Below are 14,644 nucleotides of genomic sequence, written 5' to 3'. Positions count from 1 at the left end.
ACCATCTTTTTGAAACTTTTTCTATTCCTTTTTGTGCCTTATTCCTCCCCCCCCTCCATTCTAGCTAAGTGTTAGGAGGAAAAACACTAAGGAGATGTTTGGTGGCTTCTTTAAGAGTGTGGTGAAAAGTGCTGATGAAGTTCTTTTTTCTGGAGTTAAGGTAAATGGCTTCTGACTTTTTTCCCTGAAATGTGATTCTGTTTTCTGGGTATTAGTTGGCAATGGTGTTTTCTACTAAGGACAGAGAAAACCAATTCTGTACTACAACACATCAGTGATAAAAAGATTTCCCAGCAAGAATATTGTTTAAAAAGGTGGATTTTTCTCTTTTACATCCACATTTTTCCTAAGCACCTTGTATAGAACTCACTAACAACTGTTTCAGCCAAGGGAAAGGAGCATCAGAAAGTTCTCTAATATATCCCTTTTGTTTCAGTGACCTACTTCAACTACAACAGGAATAATCTTGGGAGAAGAAAACAGGTTTCTCAGCAAGTAGAAGCTGGAGGGAGAACTTTCACGATGTAGATAGGGCTTCCTTCCAAGGAAGGAAACAGAGAGGGAGGCAGTAAGGATTCACGAATAGAAAAGCAGCAACCCCAGAAGGGGAGAACAAAGGGGCAGCCAGAAGAGAGTTGAGAGCTTAAAATCGGGGTATGCATAGAAGAGAGTCCAACAGCAGAAGGCCAATTTTAACTTAACTGTAGTTGGACTATATCTGTCTACTGTCCTTTTTCTTTAGGGTACAGACGGCTTTACATATGCCGTGTACCTCTTAGGTTGGCATACTAATCTTACCAACAAGAATACACTAAACATAGCCAGACAGTTTTGAAAGATGTCACCTCAAGAAAACTGAGCTCAAGCAATGTCTCTGTCACATTTTGCTCTTGTGAAATGGTCATGGCATCATGTACCATTGTTTTTATAAGCTAGGAAAATCTAAACGATTTGAAAGTTGAGCCCTGGTTCCTTCCATATTGGCCATTTGTTACACTGAGTCTCTTAAACCTATCCTCTGAATTCAATTTATTCTGTTTAAGTAAACTCATACTCATTATAGAGTACACAGAACATAGTTTCTTGCCATACCTTCAAGGTAACAGAGTGAATCCCTTGTGTCTTTCATTATAGGACTGTCTTTACCAGTCAAGCAGTGCCATACTGTTGGCCAAACTGGGCAGCATGCCCTTTGATTACAGTTGCTTTCCGGTAGTCATGTACAGATTGAGTAGCTTCCTTTTGGTCATGCAAGCCTTTGTACCTTAGCTGATAATAATGCAGAGGGATCACAATGTAGAGAGAGAAGAGGAAGGGGGATGTTCCCACTTGGGCATTCCTTCGGTTAAAATCTTGAACACAGTCTTCCTGTGTTACAGCAAGCTTCCTAGGCTCCAGCAAAGCCATTGCAGTTTAAGAACTCCATTATCGGCCTTGTACTTTAACAGGAAATGAAATCTTTTCTGACCTCACCAAGTATTCTTGTTTTTAGCTCCTTCCTCTCCACTAATCTTAGCCTTTAAAAAAAATGCTTTCAAATCAAGCATAAAATTTTTGTTTCCACATTCTTCCCTTTCTCCTACCATCTTGTCCCAGATAAAAAAAAAGAAAATAAAAAAGTACCCCATCATTACCCTAGAAATGTTTCTTTATAAATTAAAAAATATTGCCAGATGTGTTTATTAAGTTCCTGCTATGTGCAGGGCACTGTGACAGATGCGGTGGATACCCCCCTCCAAAAGGTCCTGAACCCCAATATTTGCTTCCAAGCCCCTCCTTTAATAGGTTTTTAGCTGCTGCTTGTTACTATGAATGTTCCTTTTCTTGAGACAAGGGAAGGAATTGGAGAGTTGGCTGTGAAGCTCAGCTGAAGCTTTTTCTGTTGTTTCTTTTTTTTTCTTTCTCATTGATACTCAGATCTTAGTATATTATTCTATTTTCCTTTCTCTCCTAGTAATATAGTAATAATGTTGTATTAGTAAAGACATTGTAAAGTCTGATCCCTAATTGGAGGGTCTGAACTCAGGAAGTGTTGGAGTGAAATTTGAATTCTAAAGATGTTATTCTATGGAAATACCCCCAGCTAGTCCAGGTTTTCTCTCTTGGTTGGATCAAGTTAATACTTTAAAAAAAATAATCTTTTTTTCCCCCTTTGTAGGAAGTAGATGACTTCTTTGACCAAGAGAAGAATTTCCTCATCAACTATTACAATAGGATCAAGGATTCATGTGCAAAAGCCGACAGAATGACCAGATCTCATAAAAGTACTTACCATAGACTTGCTGGGTTAATAAAAAAGAAAAAGAAAGAAAAATAGCTAATGTTTTCACCTTTGTTCTGATAGAACTGAAAGTTTTATTTTTGTTTCTGCAGATGTCGCAGATGATTATATCCATACTTCAGCCTGCTTGAATAGCCTCGCTTTAGAAGAGCCAACTGTCATCAAAAAGTAAGCAGACTTGGAGGGTGGGGAGCTGGCGAGTGGTACACAGAAAGTTCAGGCAGATCCTGAAGCTGAGCATTTCTGTGTGCTGCAGAAGGAGTTGTGGACACTAAATGTACCTCTCCTCTTTTTGTTTGCTGCTAAGACTATCATCCTTGTCAGCCAGAGTTCTTCTTGAAAAGGATTCTTTAGGTTTTTATGATAAAAAGAAATAGACTAGGAACACTTGAGGAATCCTGTTACACTGTACTTGAGAATAAGCTCGCTTGCTGTTTGGACTGTGCTAAGCCTGGTATTTCTTGGCCTTCAGAATGTTAAAGACTAGCTTCTTCTTAGCATTTTATGTTCATCAGAGCACTTTGATATCCAAGCGCTTTGCGTCTTACAGCCTAAAAAGTAGTCTTAGATCACATGGTGTCTTTGTTTCAGTTCAGCAAACATTTATTTGTGAAATTTTGAAATTTCAGCCCAGTTAGGTGCCTTGCCCTCCTAGGTAAGTCACCTGACTGCACGTTGGTGGCAGTTAAGAATAAAGCCTGCGTCTACTGAGTCTGCAGTCTGACTAGAGGCAACATCAGATTGAGGGTGACCTTAAGGTGAAGGTAGTTAGGAGACATGCAAAATCAGTTCTTTTACTGTAAAAAGAAACCATACCTCTGATTAATTTAGTCATGGTAGTGGCGTCTGGAGTGAGAGTCATAAGATGGTGACAGAGGCCATGAGCAATTTCTCTTAAAGAGTCTGTTTACTTATCTGTAAAATTAGGGGTTTGGATTTAGAAATAAGCTGTACATTTTATATTGGCATCATCTGCATCTCTAACCTTGTGTCGATGTTTTGGTTTTGTTAAAGGTTTTCTGCTGAATTCTCTGCCTCTGATTTGTTTCCCTATAACACTGTCAATGTGAACTTATTATTTCTGTTAGAATTCATGTGTGAAATTGAATAGGTCTGACAGAAGGAGCAAAGTAGAGCTTTTCAAAACGTTTGATCTGAAATAATAGGTATTTTGTCCCGCTTACTGAAGTAAATCATTTGTAATGGAGTGTGTGACCCAGGTTTGTGACCATGAGGCTTTGAATTCAGAAAAATGTGTTGCACCTGCATTTGAGGTCTTGGCTATGTTCAAATTTTATAAACTGAGGCTGGTAATAGCTTAATTTTTTACTTTAAACACATTTGTATTGATACCTTTGGGTTTTGTATTATCTGCATTTCCCACTGTATCCTTCCCTCTCATCCCTTTACAGAAAGCCATCCCTTTTACTAAAGAAAAGTTCTGTAAAACTAACCAATGGATCAGCAAAGTCTGATACAGTCTTCTCCACCCACAGTCCACCACTTGTGCAGGAAAGTAGGACGTGGCTCAGATCTTTTCTTTGTGCCTCAGTTTTTAGCAATTACAGTTTTGCTGCTGGTTTTGATTCTTTTGTGGTTCTTTGATGAAAGTTGTGTAGTCAGTGAGTATATTGCTTTTGTTTATATCGGTCTGTATAGTTTCCTCTGACTTTTCTTATTTCATTTGTTTCATGTGTCGCAATTTCTTAAGCTGTTCCCTGATAAATGGGCATCTACTTTGTTTTCCAGTTCTTTATTACCACAAAAAATGTTGCTATAAATAATTTGACATATATAGAGTTTTTCTTTTATGCCTTCTAGTGAAAGAGTCAAGGGATATGGACATTTTGATCACTGTGAATTTCCAAATTGCTTTCTAGAATGTTTGTAGGAAAGGTGATAGTTTTTAAGTGCTAGAAACTTACCTTTTTATTTTGTGCGTGGTTTTTGTTTTTGGAATGTCTGAGGGAACCGTTCTGTTTGTGTAGGGTGGGCAAGGGAGATATTCTCTAATTTATAACACAGCAAATTTAATATGCAACACTTTTAGTGCTTGCTGAATGCAGAGGACAGTTACGCCTTTAATAAAGTTAGTCATCTGTCAAATGAGAAAAGATTTACTTCAGGCTTCAAGAATGAGCAAATATTCTGTTAGAAATCAAGGTAATTGTCCATTTTTGTCTTTTTCCCTCCAGATATTTACTGAAAGTTGCTGAGCTATTTGAAAAGCTAAGAGTAAGTGTTTGTATGTTTACCATCCTACCCCCACCCTCCTGAAAAAAATTGGATTTCTCATTGGACAAAGAATGACTGGTTCTTTAAATTTTTTTTGTTCCTTTTTGTAGAAAGTGGAGGGTCGAGTATCATCAGATGAAGATTTAAAACTGACAGAGCTCCTCAGATATTATATGCTCAACATAGAAGCTGCTAAGGTAAGGACTGAAAACACTTTAGGAGTTCTGAGCTAACACATATTGGTTCAGGTTCATCTAAATGAAACTAAAAATTTAGTCATTTCTTGACCTCCCTATGATGGCATCATAGAAGTTTAACTATAGTTTGTAGCATAAATTAAGACATTTTGCTGAAAACTCAAACTATTTGTGGGTTTTTGTTCACTTTCAGTAACTCTGTATCTATATTGCATTTTAAGGACCAAGTCAGCAAACTTATCAGTAAGTATATACTATATACCACGCCCTGGAGATACAAAGACAAAAATGAAACAGTCCCTGCCATCAATGAGCTTACCTTCCATTGGAAGGAGACAACATGAATCTCAGTGTATATAGAAAGGATACAAAGTCAATGAGGGGTGGAGAGAAGCTGTGGCAGTTGGTGTAGAGAGGAGAAAAGGCTTCGTATGGAAGGTAGCATTTGGGCTGAGACTTGAAGGAAGTCACAGGTTCTGGACCGTGGTGGTATGTGGGAATGCACGTGCTAGTACAGAGGCACAGAGATGGAAGAGAATGGGGTGTCATGTGAAGCATAGCAAAAAGGCCAGATTCCCTAGACTGTAAGCGAGGAAAGCTGGCTTGGTTTACTGGGGCTCTTTGTAAGAAGGAGCTTTGAAGCAGATCCACAGAAACTGTCAAGGAAAAGATGATCCAGGGAGGCCCAGAAGAATTGAGAATAATCATGATATTTGAGAATACCAAGGAATTGGTTTTGTTGTCCTGATTAGAGTTGTCTCCCTGGGGTATATATCCAGACAGAACAGAAAACCTCCTGGGACTTTTCAGAGTCTGGATGATTGAGGGTGATTTACCTGAGTTTATGCCCTGAAGGATAGGGATGATAAGATGTTTGTGAGGGATGGACTGCACCTAACAAAGCCTGGTAAAAATGCACTTAGCAGGTGTCTTAAAAATCTCAGCAAAAGGGCTTTCGATAAACGATGATGAGGTAGGGCGAAAACAACCTGTGTATATCCACTGAGTGCTAGCTGTGCTATAAAGTAGTTAGAGTGACAGAAAAAGCATAGCAGTTGAGGTACCCATACATTCACAGCAGACAAATCTATGACCCTAAATGTTTAAACTTTAGGCAGCAAGCAAGATGACATAGAGGTGCAGTGTAAGAAGGCAAATTTGACTTAATGGGTCTCACTGAGATGTGAAGGTCAGAATACGTCCAGCTCTGGCTGAATGTGCCTGTCTTCAAAAGGAACAGGATAGGTAAAATGGGGACAAGGAATAAGGTGGATAGCGTTGATGACAAAGAAATTCATGAAGAAATCAAACAACCCAAAGGGGAAAAGATTGGTGGAAATCATTTGGCTGAAGATTAATAGAAGGAGAAATAGATACAGTTTTTGTCTTGTATTCACAAGACAAAAAAAGAAGGTGATTCAGACCTTCTAGGCCATAAGAGGAAACTGAACAATTTGGGAAAACAAATCTCATGCCTGGCACAGAGGCATAATATACTAGTTGATGAGGGATTTTAATTAATTATCCAGACCTGTAGTTAATACCTTCTTGCCTTAATGATGGATAGTTTCATTGTTCACATGTTGGAAGAACCAACCAAGAACTTGATTTTCTACTTACCGGGAGAAAACTAAACATCCTAATGGGTTGTTTAGGGTGTAACCTTGTTTTGGGGGTGTGTGGTGGGGCACGGCAGGGTAGACTTGTGTTAGAGGCCAGAAAAGCCAAGCATAGACTGATATGCACCCTTTTTTGAGGAATGCAGATTTCAAAAGGTTAAAAGGAAAGATAGGATTATGTGGATTAAAATTCTATAGGGGAAATCATCCCAAAAGACATGGTCAACTCTCAGGAGTGAAAGTCTGAAGACACGGAAACCATTCTGATGAAAGATAAGAATTTTCTTAAGAGAGTGATGTGGGTACGTGGAGAACCCATCAAGATTGTTAAATAGATATGTGTAGAAGATGGAAGGACAAGTAGCAAGATGTAAATGAGTTTGGCATAATGTAACTAAAGCACAGAGTGAACCGATACTGGTGGTAAAAACTGATGGCAGCAGGAAGGGGTGGGGGTCAGCTGTCTTCATGGGGGAGGGGAATCAAAGAAGGGGAAGGACCTGCTCAGTTCTGATCTCCCCTCTTCCCCCCGCTTTCTCTGCCAAAGAAAATGGCCTTTGAATGGGGGAAAAAACAGGAAAAATGTAACTGGTAGGCAGTTGATACCCAATAAAAGTAAGGAGACTGTTGGAAAACACAAGCCTGCCCTTGAATTGAGGCAACTTCATTCAATTGAATTACATTCATCTGGCACTAATACTAGATTGAGCCACATTTTCAGATCCTGAAGGCAGTAATATCATTGCTGAGCCATCATGCTGAGTTATATATGAAAGATCATGGAGCTCCAAATCAAAATCACTGATAAGTTAGAAAAATACAAACTTAAACCACTCTGAGGTTTCACCTCTCACCGTGCAAATTGACTCTTCTCATATTTTGTCCTCTTTGCCCCGGGTGAGAGGGGCTGGGCAAGATAGGCAAATTAATGTTCTGTGAAGTGGTCCAAACATTCTGGATATCAGTTCGGTGTTATGCAAGAAAAGTGACTAAACTGTCTCTATTTCTTGACCTAGAAACCTCATGACTGAATATATAACCCCAATGAAATGAGAAACTGAAACAAAGGTCAAGTAGATAGCAAAATGTTTATAGTAGTGCTTTTTGGTGACAGTAACGAATGAAAAATAAAATGAGTGCCCGTTGATGGGCAGTTGGCTGGAAAACAATGCCATGTGAATAACAAAATGTTACTCTGTAAATATGAAGAATTGAGAGAAACACTCGAAAGTTTATTTGAACCAGTGCAGAATAAAGACAGTATACATAGTCACTACAGGAAGGCAAATAAACTAATCCATAAAAGCAGTGCAAACTATGACTAGCTAAAAATACCAGTGAAGGCCCCAGAGAGCACACAGGTAATAGAACCTTGTGCCACTGTGTGCTGGCCTGGGGCCCCTTCCCGCAGTGAGAGAAGTGAGGGACTATGGGATTGGGGTACTGTATGTGTTGTCAGGTGTTCTGAATATTTTTGCTTAACTTTTCCTTTTTCACAAGGGAGGGTTCCATCTGGAAGGATGAGAGGGCAGTTTGTCTGCTATTGGCCTGTCAGCTTGATCTGGTCTAGAATTCTGCCAGGAGTTGGAGATAGTGACTGTTTGGGAAAGGAAGCAGTGACTGGAAAGAGCTCATGTGATGACAGACTAATCTTATTGGTGTTTGTTGTGTTTTTTGCAGAATAAGTAAATATGTCCTTGGGAGAAAGATGAAGGAAGAGAGGCTAGTTAATAGTCCAATTAGGTGAATTTGGAGTGGGTTGAATGGCTGGGTTCAGAAGTGGTGAATGGTTTGGTGGCATGTGCCTGTGTTGTTAGTAAAGAAAGGGAAGGAAACAAGCCCTTATGAAGTGCCGTGTGCCAGGCACTATGGGAGATGGCGCTGTTATTGTCCCCGCTTTGTGGATTGGGAAACAGGCAGGCAGTAGTTAAATGACTTGCCAGGGGTCACACAGCTGGTTAGTGTCTGAGACTTGATTTGAACTCAGGTTTTCCTGACTCTAAGCCCTGTGCTGTGTCCACTGTGCTGCCTAGTTTCTACTGACTTGGATAAAAGCTTACGTGGTGGACTGTATCCAATTTTCAGATGACAAAGCTGGAATGGATTCAGAAGTATCCAGAAAGGCTAAAGGATTGAACTGAATTTCATCAGATTATATTTAATAGGGGTAAATGTAAAATCCTGCTTGGGTTCAAAAATCCACTTCAAGTACAAATAGGCCAGCACAGTTAGGTGATTGTTTGTCTGAAAAAGATCTGACAGGAATCTTAGTGGATTGCGACCTGAGTGTGGGCCAGGGCTGCACTAAGGGATTTATAGCTTTGAGGAAGGAAGGACTGAGAAGTTCCTCCATGCCCTACCCATGGGGCTGTGGGGTTCAATGCAAGGTGCCACACATTGAGAAGGTAGAGAGTCTCCAAAGAGGGCAGCCAGAATAATGACCCAGAGTCTTTCATGTGAGGATAGGCAAAAGGACTGGGGATGCTTAGATTGGAGAAGGGAGGCCTTGGGGACCACCTGTAGAAAGCTTGTCATGTGGGAGAAGGACCAGATTTACTCAGTTTGACCCCAGAGGCAGAACAAGGAGCAGTGTGATGCTGAGAAAATTTCCTAAGCATTATTAGTTATCCAAAAGTGGAGTGGCCTGCTGCAGAGGCTGAATGGCTGCTTGGGCAGGCGGTTGTGGTCTTGGGGATTCTGGTGAGATGTGACTTGGACTAAGTGGCTGCTGAGACCTTGCTGACTAAAATTATCTAAGCTGCAACATTTTCTGTTGATTTCCCCTTGATAGAGTGAGCTTTGAGACCTTTTACCTCTAGGAGGTAGTAACTTGTAAGATTTATTAGCTTTTGTATCTTCCTTCCCTGTCAGTGTTTCTGTCCAGTAGTGGCTTTGCTGTTTCCTAGCTCTGACCTTTGGCAAGATAATGGGCTTCGGTGTCTTCATCTGTAAAATGAGAAGATTGGACTAGTTGATCTGTCAGGTGCCATCTAGCTTTAACTAGCTTTAACATTATATAGTTCTGGTTAAATTTTAAATCAGAAATATGAAGGGATGAATTCTTTTAGAGATTTATTAGCATTGTGACTTAACTGATAGTTAAATCCTTACTTCAGTTTAATGCTTACATTAAGCACCTGACATGTGAAAGGTAAGAGGCAGCATGAAGTAGTAGAAGGCTGACCTTGGTGTCAGAAAGACCTGAGTACAGTACATCATGGGCAAGTCACAACTTCTCAGGGCCCCTAAAAAACAGATTGAAGTTACAGACTAGTTTCTCATTTTCATCGATGGAAGGAGTTTTCACATTTGGAGTTCCCCATGCTGATGAAATGAAAGATTTCTGCAGGACTTGAAGATTACATAGGCAAAAGAACTAGCCCCTGCCTGCTGGCAGGGACCTCATGCTCCTTCCAGATTGAACCCTCACTTGTGACAAAGGAAAACAGCTAAGCAAACATTCAGAGCACCTGACAACACATACAGCATCCCATCCTATAGTCCCTCACTTCTGGTGGGGGCTGGGAAGTTTCCATTATCTGTTCTCTAGGACCCTTCACTGGTCTTTCCAGTTACTCATAGTTTGACTTGCTTTTATGGATTGGAAGATATGGTGTGCATAAAGTATTCTAAGAGAAAAGAGAACTGATATCTGGGAGGTTGGAGCAGGGTAGGAAAAATCTTGAGTAAGATGGGATGTCTAATTTGTACTTTGGAATATATAAGGGATTCTGAAAAGCAGAGGTGAAGAGGGAGAGGAGACCTACAAATGGGAGAGAATGTTTCTAGTAAGTGTCTGGAGATGGAATTTCATGAGGAAGAGTGAGCAAATCAGCTTGACTGGAAAGACAGAGTGAAAAGGGAAGGATAATGAGTTGCCTGGAAAGGGAGGTAGAAGCCATGTTGAAGAGAGCTTTAAATGACAGAATGAGGAGTTTGTGTTTTATCTAAGAGATATTTTTTATTAGAGGGGAAATTTGGTCAGTTCGTTGTTTTAGGAATGCCATTCTGATGCCTAGAATAGATTGGAGAGACAAGGAAACCAATTAGGAGGCTGTTACAGTATTGCAATAGTCCAGACTAGAGATCCGGAGATGATAAGGTCTGTGTCTGTGTGTACACAAAAGGGGATGGATTTGAAAGATGTGAAGCAAAAATCAGTAAGACTTGGGTGGGGAGAACGTGGTGGCAGTGACGGAAGATGATTCGGAGGAGAACTTGGATAACTAGAAGGATTAACAAGTTGGGAGGATGGATGGTTTTGGGGGGAGGAAATAGAATTTATTTTAACAGCTTGAATTTAAGATAGCTATATGTCATGCAAGTGAAGTTGTCTAGCAGGTATTTGCTAACATGGAATTTATATACTAATCATTACTAACAAAGTAATGAGACCAATTCTGAAAGGTGGTACAGAGTATATCTTGTATATTTTTAAAAACTATCTACAATTAAGCCATTTTACTTCCGAAATAGCACTGTAAACTAATTTTATGTCATTATAGAATGGCTAGTTTAGAATAGTTCTGTTTACTTAAAAGCAATGCTGATTCTTTCCATCCATGTGTATGCTTGGAGTTTTAAAAGAAAAGTTGAATTGTCCTACATGTCTTCTTTCCAGGATCTTTTATACAGACGTACAAAAGCCCTCATTGACTATGAAAACTCAAACAAAGCTCTGGACAAAGCCCGGTTAAAAAGCAAAGATGTCAAATTGGCTGAGGCACACCAGCAAGAATGCTGTCAGAAATTTGAGCAGCTCTCTGAATCTGCGAAGGAAGGTAGAAGGATGCTTATCTATCAACAAATCTCTCCTAATTTAGCTGAATTAGGGCCCTCTTATTAGAACACATAGTGCAACCCCCAAGTGGGTGTTGGCTCTGGACTGGATTTAATCTGCTTCAGCGTTGCCAAGAAACTTGAAAGACACTAGTGTACATTGAGTGCTAAACATGATTGCAGATGGCCATGTTGTGCTGGCTCTGGGCAAGGAAGGGAAGGTTACAGAGGAGATGCCTGTCCAAGCTTTTCTTAATGTGTCTCCTTACATCCTTCAGAGCTGAATTTCACCAGAAGTTCTGAGTCAGCCTGTGTTAGGGATGCCATGAGTTAAATGTCCATGAGTTAGAGGCTAGATGAAATGTGTAGCCCAAACCACTGGGCTCCTTATAATTTAGTAATGTGGCTTAAACTACTTGTTCTAATCTTAGTTTTCTTTAATGGACTGAAAGGGCATTCTTGTACAGTACAGATCATCAGCCAGTCCTATGAATGACCGAATATATTAAATACAAAATCCGTCAATACTTTCCACCTGTAGGCAGACACTTTTGGTTGTGTTTTTGTAATGTTTCCCCCAAAATTCATTTTTTTCACCCCTATTTAAATGACTATTTCTTTTTTTAAAAAGCATGCTGCTACTAAAATTAGTACCTTGGAGGATGGTGATTATATGAATTGTAAAGTTAGGAAACTACTTTATATGCAAGGAGAAATCACAGTTCCTCTTGTTGCTGTACTCAAAAGGACTAAAGAATTGGATGCAGTTACATCGCCAAAGTGGTGTTTCAGGTTTATTCTCTCCGATGAATGGAATTGTCTCCTTTCGCTAGACTTACCATCTTAGCTATAACGTAGACTTTGTTTTCCATTAGCACTTACACAGTAAAGATGCTGTAAGACATTTAAACTCATGATTTTTGAAGCAGATAGATTTACATCTTTATTTTCTTCATCAATGAGGTAGCTTTGGGATGGTGTTGACTCAGTTCTGAATAGAGATAAGGACTATATTTTTCTAGTTGCAGTTTCTGATTGCTTTGTAAGTGATTATAACTTTCAAATCTTAGCATTTCTATAGTGTAAAGAAAACATACAAATTTTTCAGTTTTTTTCAAGTTGAACATTTGTCTCTCCTGTAGAACTGATCAGTTTTAAACGGAAAAGAGTGGCAGCATTTAGGAAAAACCTAATTGAAATGTCTGAACTGGAAATAAAGCATGCAAAAGTAAGTTGTATCTTCAAGTGAAATTATTATGTAGTGCCAATTTTTATTTAATGTGTTGGGAAGCAGAAGATTGCTCTTTCTTCACTGCTAACTTTGTGTCGTGTCTCAGCAGCTATATTTCACATAAGCTTAATTGGCTTTATCAGAATGTATCATTGGGCAAAATAGCATTTACTGGGAGCTTAGCAGGGTGGGAGTCTCCTGGTGGGGAACATTGAGTTTTCAGGAGTTCAAGCTGCCCCCATTCTAATAGTTGTCAAATGGATATTGGCTTGGACAAAAGAGCTTGATCTAATGATAGATTGAGTTTGGGTACTTGGAATTTTTTTTTCCTGTGGAATTTAGTTTTAACCTGTTAAAGACTTTGCCATTATCTATCATTTCTATGGTCATTTTTAGTTATACTAGTATTTGATGAAAAGTCAAGAAGTAACATGATACACTACCTTATGTTCTTGTGTGTTCTGACACCATGATTCTCATACTTATTTGGTTGTGTAAACTAAAGCGGACAAAGACTTGATTAAGGACCACCTGTATGTACTGGTTTTTCTCTATAAAAATCAAACCATTCTCCTAACAAATGAGAAATATTATTGCTTTTGAGAGAGCAACGATGGATGTAGGTATTAATAGTTCATGCCAGAAATAAGGCTAGACTATCATATTACAAACAACCTTCTAACAGTGCTTCAGTCGTTGAAAGGTAGAATGCTGGAACATATAGTAAATTTCAGGTACCCATGTACTCTTTGACATACATGTATGTATAGAGATATAAATATATACACACGCCTGTTTAGTACGATGGTCTTGAATTTGGAGTTGTGTGTTATCTATCGAACTGTGGGAGTGGAATCTCTCTAAATAGTTAGGAAACCCAGGACTTTATTTGAAAAAGAAAGGAATTGGGTATCTGAAATTTAGTGTATCATTAGATTGAGGTTTTCACACCAAGCTTGTGGACCTGATTCTGAATTTGTCAAATGGAAAAGTCAATCCAAGTGGCTTTTAATTCTCTTCTGGAGACTAAGCATTTTAAGATAGGTGACTAAGTGATTTATTAGACTGCCTCATAGCTGTTTCTCCCCTTCCTTCTAGAATAATGTCTCCCTCTTGCAAAGCTGCATTGACCTTTTCAAGAACAACTAAGTTGCCTTTACTCTGAATGAACCTGAATGAACTGAAGATGAATGTGAAAACCAGCATCAATTGCACTCAATTTCGTTAGCCATGGAAGATTTATTTTTACTTTTGACTAAAACTTTAAGTCTAAAAATTTATATATGAACAGATATTTTGCTTTCTGAGAAATGACTAATACATAACCATGTTTAATTTTTTTAGGACTTTCCTTTGAGTTAATTGCATGTATGTTATTTGGACATAGCTAACCTTTCTGTCAAATACATTTATTACCTCACAGTGGACAGAGTACAAGTCCTAGATTCTAAAAAATTCTTTTAAATGGTAAGGAGATAGGTACCCAAAAATGTGCCTGTTGGAACAAAGCATTAGAAGGAGACTTTGGTACAAGAGTGTCCCATTTCTTGTGCTCCCATCCAGTTAAAAACTAAAAATTTTACTTAGGAGCCAGTTATGTACGACAAAACATTCTTCAGCTCAAGAGCTGAATGACAGGTGTCCAAACATTCCATTTTTAAATCAGATTTTTTTCCCATATTATTCACATAGTTCTTTAATCACCTCGAGTATTTATATTATATTGGGAGATCAAGGATATTTCATTAGATTTATTTTTGTAAGTGATCTTGTACAGTACAGGTTTTGTAGTTGGAATATAAATACACTTGGAGAAGAGAAATTTTCTCCTATTTAGAGTGTCATCAATTTAGGAGGGGAAAGGAAAATACCTTAAGGGTATGGAGATAGTTCAGTGACCTAGTATGTAGTATAATTGGCCATATTGATTTTTTTTTTTTTAAGCTACTCCTACTGCTTGGTACAGTGGAACATAAAAATCCATTTCAGAGAGGGCTTGTGTATGTCTTTTTTTTCCTTTCTCTTTTTGTCTGTTTTGTTTTTTACACAAACTGGTTTATTGCAAATGTATAATAAAACATAAAGAGAATACTTCCTGAAATTTCCTGTTTTTAAATTTTTATGTGTTAAAATTATATTCAAGTCTTTGAATTCTTTTACGATTTGAAATTTTCTTAGTTAGAGTTGGTTAGGGATCAATAAATGTGGCCCTTTTTTGATGGGGTAACGGGAGGTGACAGGGCAAGGGGACTGATTGCAGGATGTTGATTGAGAGATTTTTGTATGAGCTGCTCTCATCAGT

The 14,644-nt window shown here is 38.8% G+C and overlaps 1 protein-coding gene across 2 annotated transcripts in view; it reads left to right on the top strand.

Annotated features, from left to right (window-relative positions):
- Nucleotides 1–14,443, top strand: part of SNX5 (sorting nexin 5) — a 50,119-nt gene extending 35,676 nt beyond the window's left edge. For both annotated transcript variants that reach the window (XM_072634525.1, XM_072634526.1), the window contains 8 exons: nucleotides 65–160; nucleotides 2,159–2,264; nucleotides 2,374–2,449; nucleotides 4,477–4,516; nucleotides 4,627–4,713; nucleotides 10,954–11,113; nucleotides 12,254–12,339; nucleotides 13,441–14,443. In XM_072634525.1, the coding sequence (XP_072490626.1) occupies nucleotides 65–160; nucleotides 2,159–2,264; nucleotides 2,374–2,449; nucleotides 4,477–4,516; nucleotides 4,627–4,713; nucleotides 10,954–11,113; nucleotides 12,254–12,339; nucleotides 13,441–13,491 (702 nt within the window). In that variant the 3' untranslated portion in view covers nucleotides 13,492–14,443. The remainder of the gene's footprint in view (nucleotides 1–64; nucleotides 161–2,158; nucleotides 2,265–2,373; nucleotides 2,450–4,476; nucleotides 4,517–4,626; nucleotides 4,714–10,953; nucleotides 11,114–12,253; nucleotides 12,340–13,440) is intronic.
- Nucleotides 14,444–14,644: the final 201 nt, after the last annotated feature.

This window comes from Notamacropus eugenii, chromosome 1 (assembly GCF_028372415.1).
Source record: "Notamacropus eugenii isolate mMacEug1 chromosome 1, mMacEug1.pri_v2, whole genome shotgun sequence".
NCBI lineage: Eukaryota > Metazoa > Chordata > Mammalia > Diprotodontia > Macropodidae > Notamacropus > Notamacropus eugenii.
The sequence above is the reverse complement of the archived record's forward strand: the minus strand, read 5'-3'. Positions and strand labels throughout refer to the sequence as shown.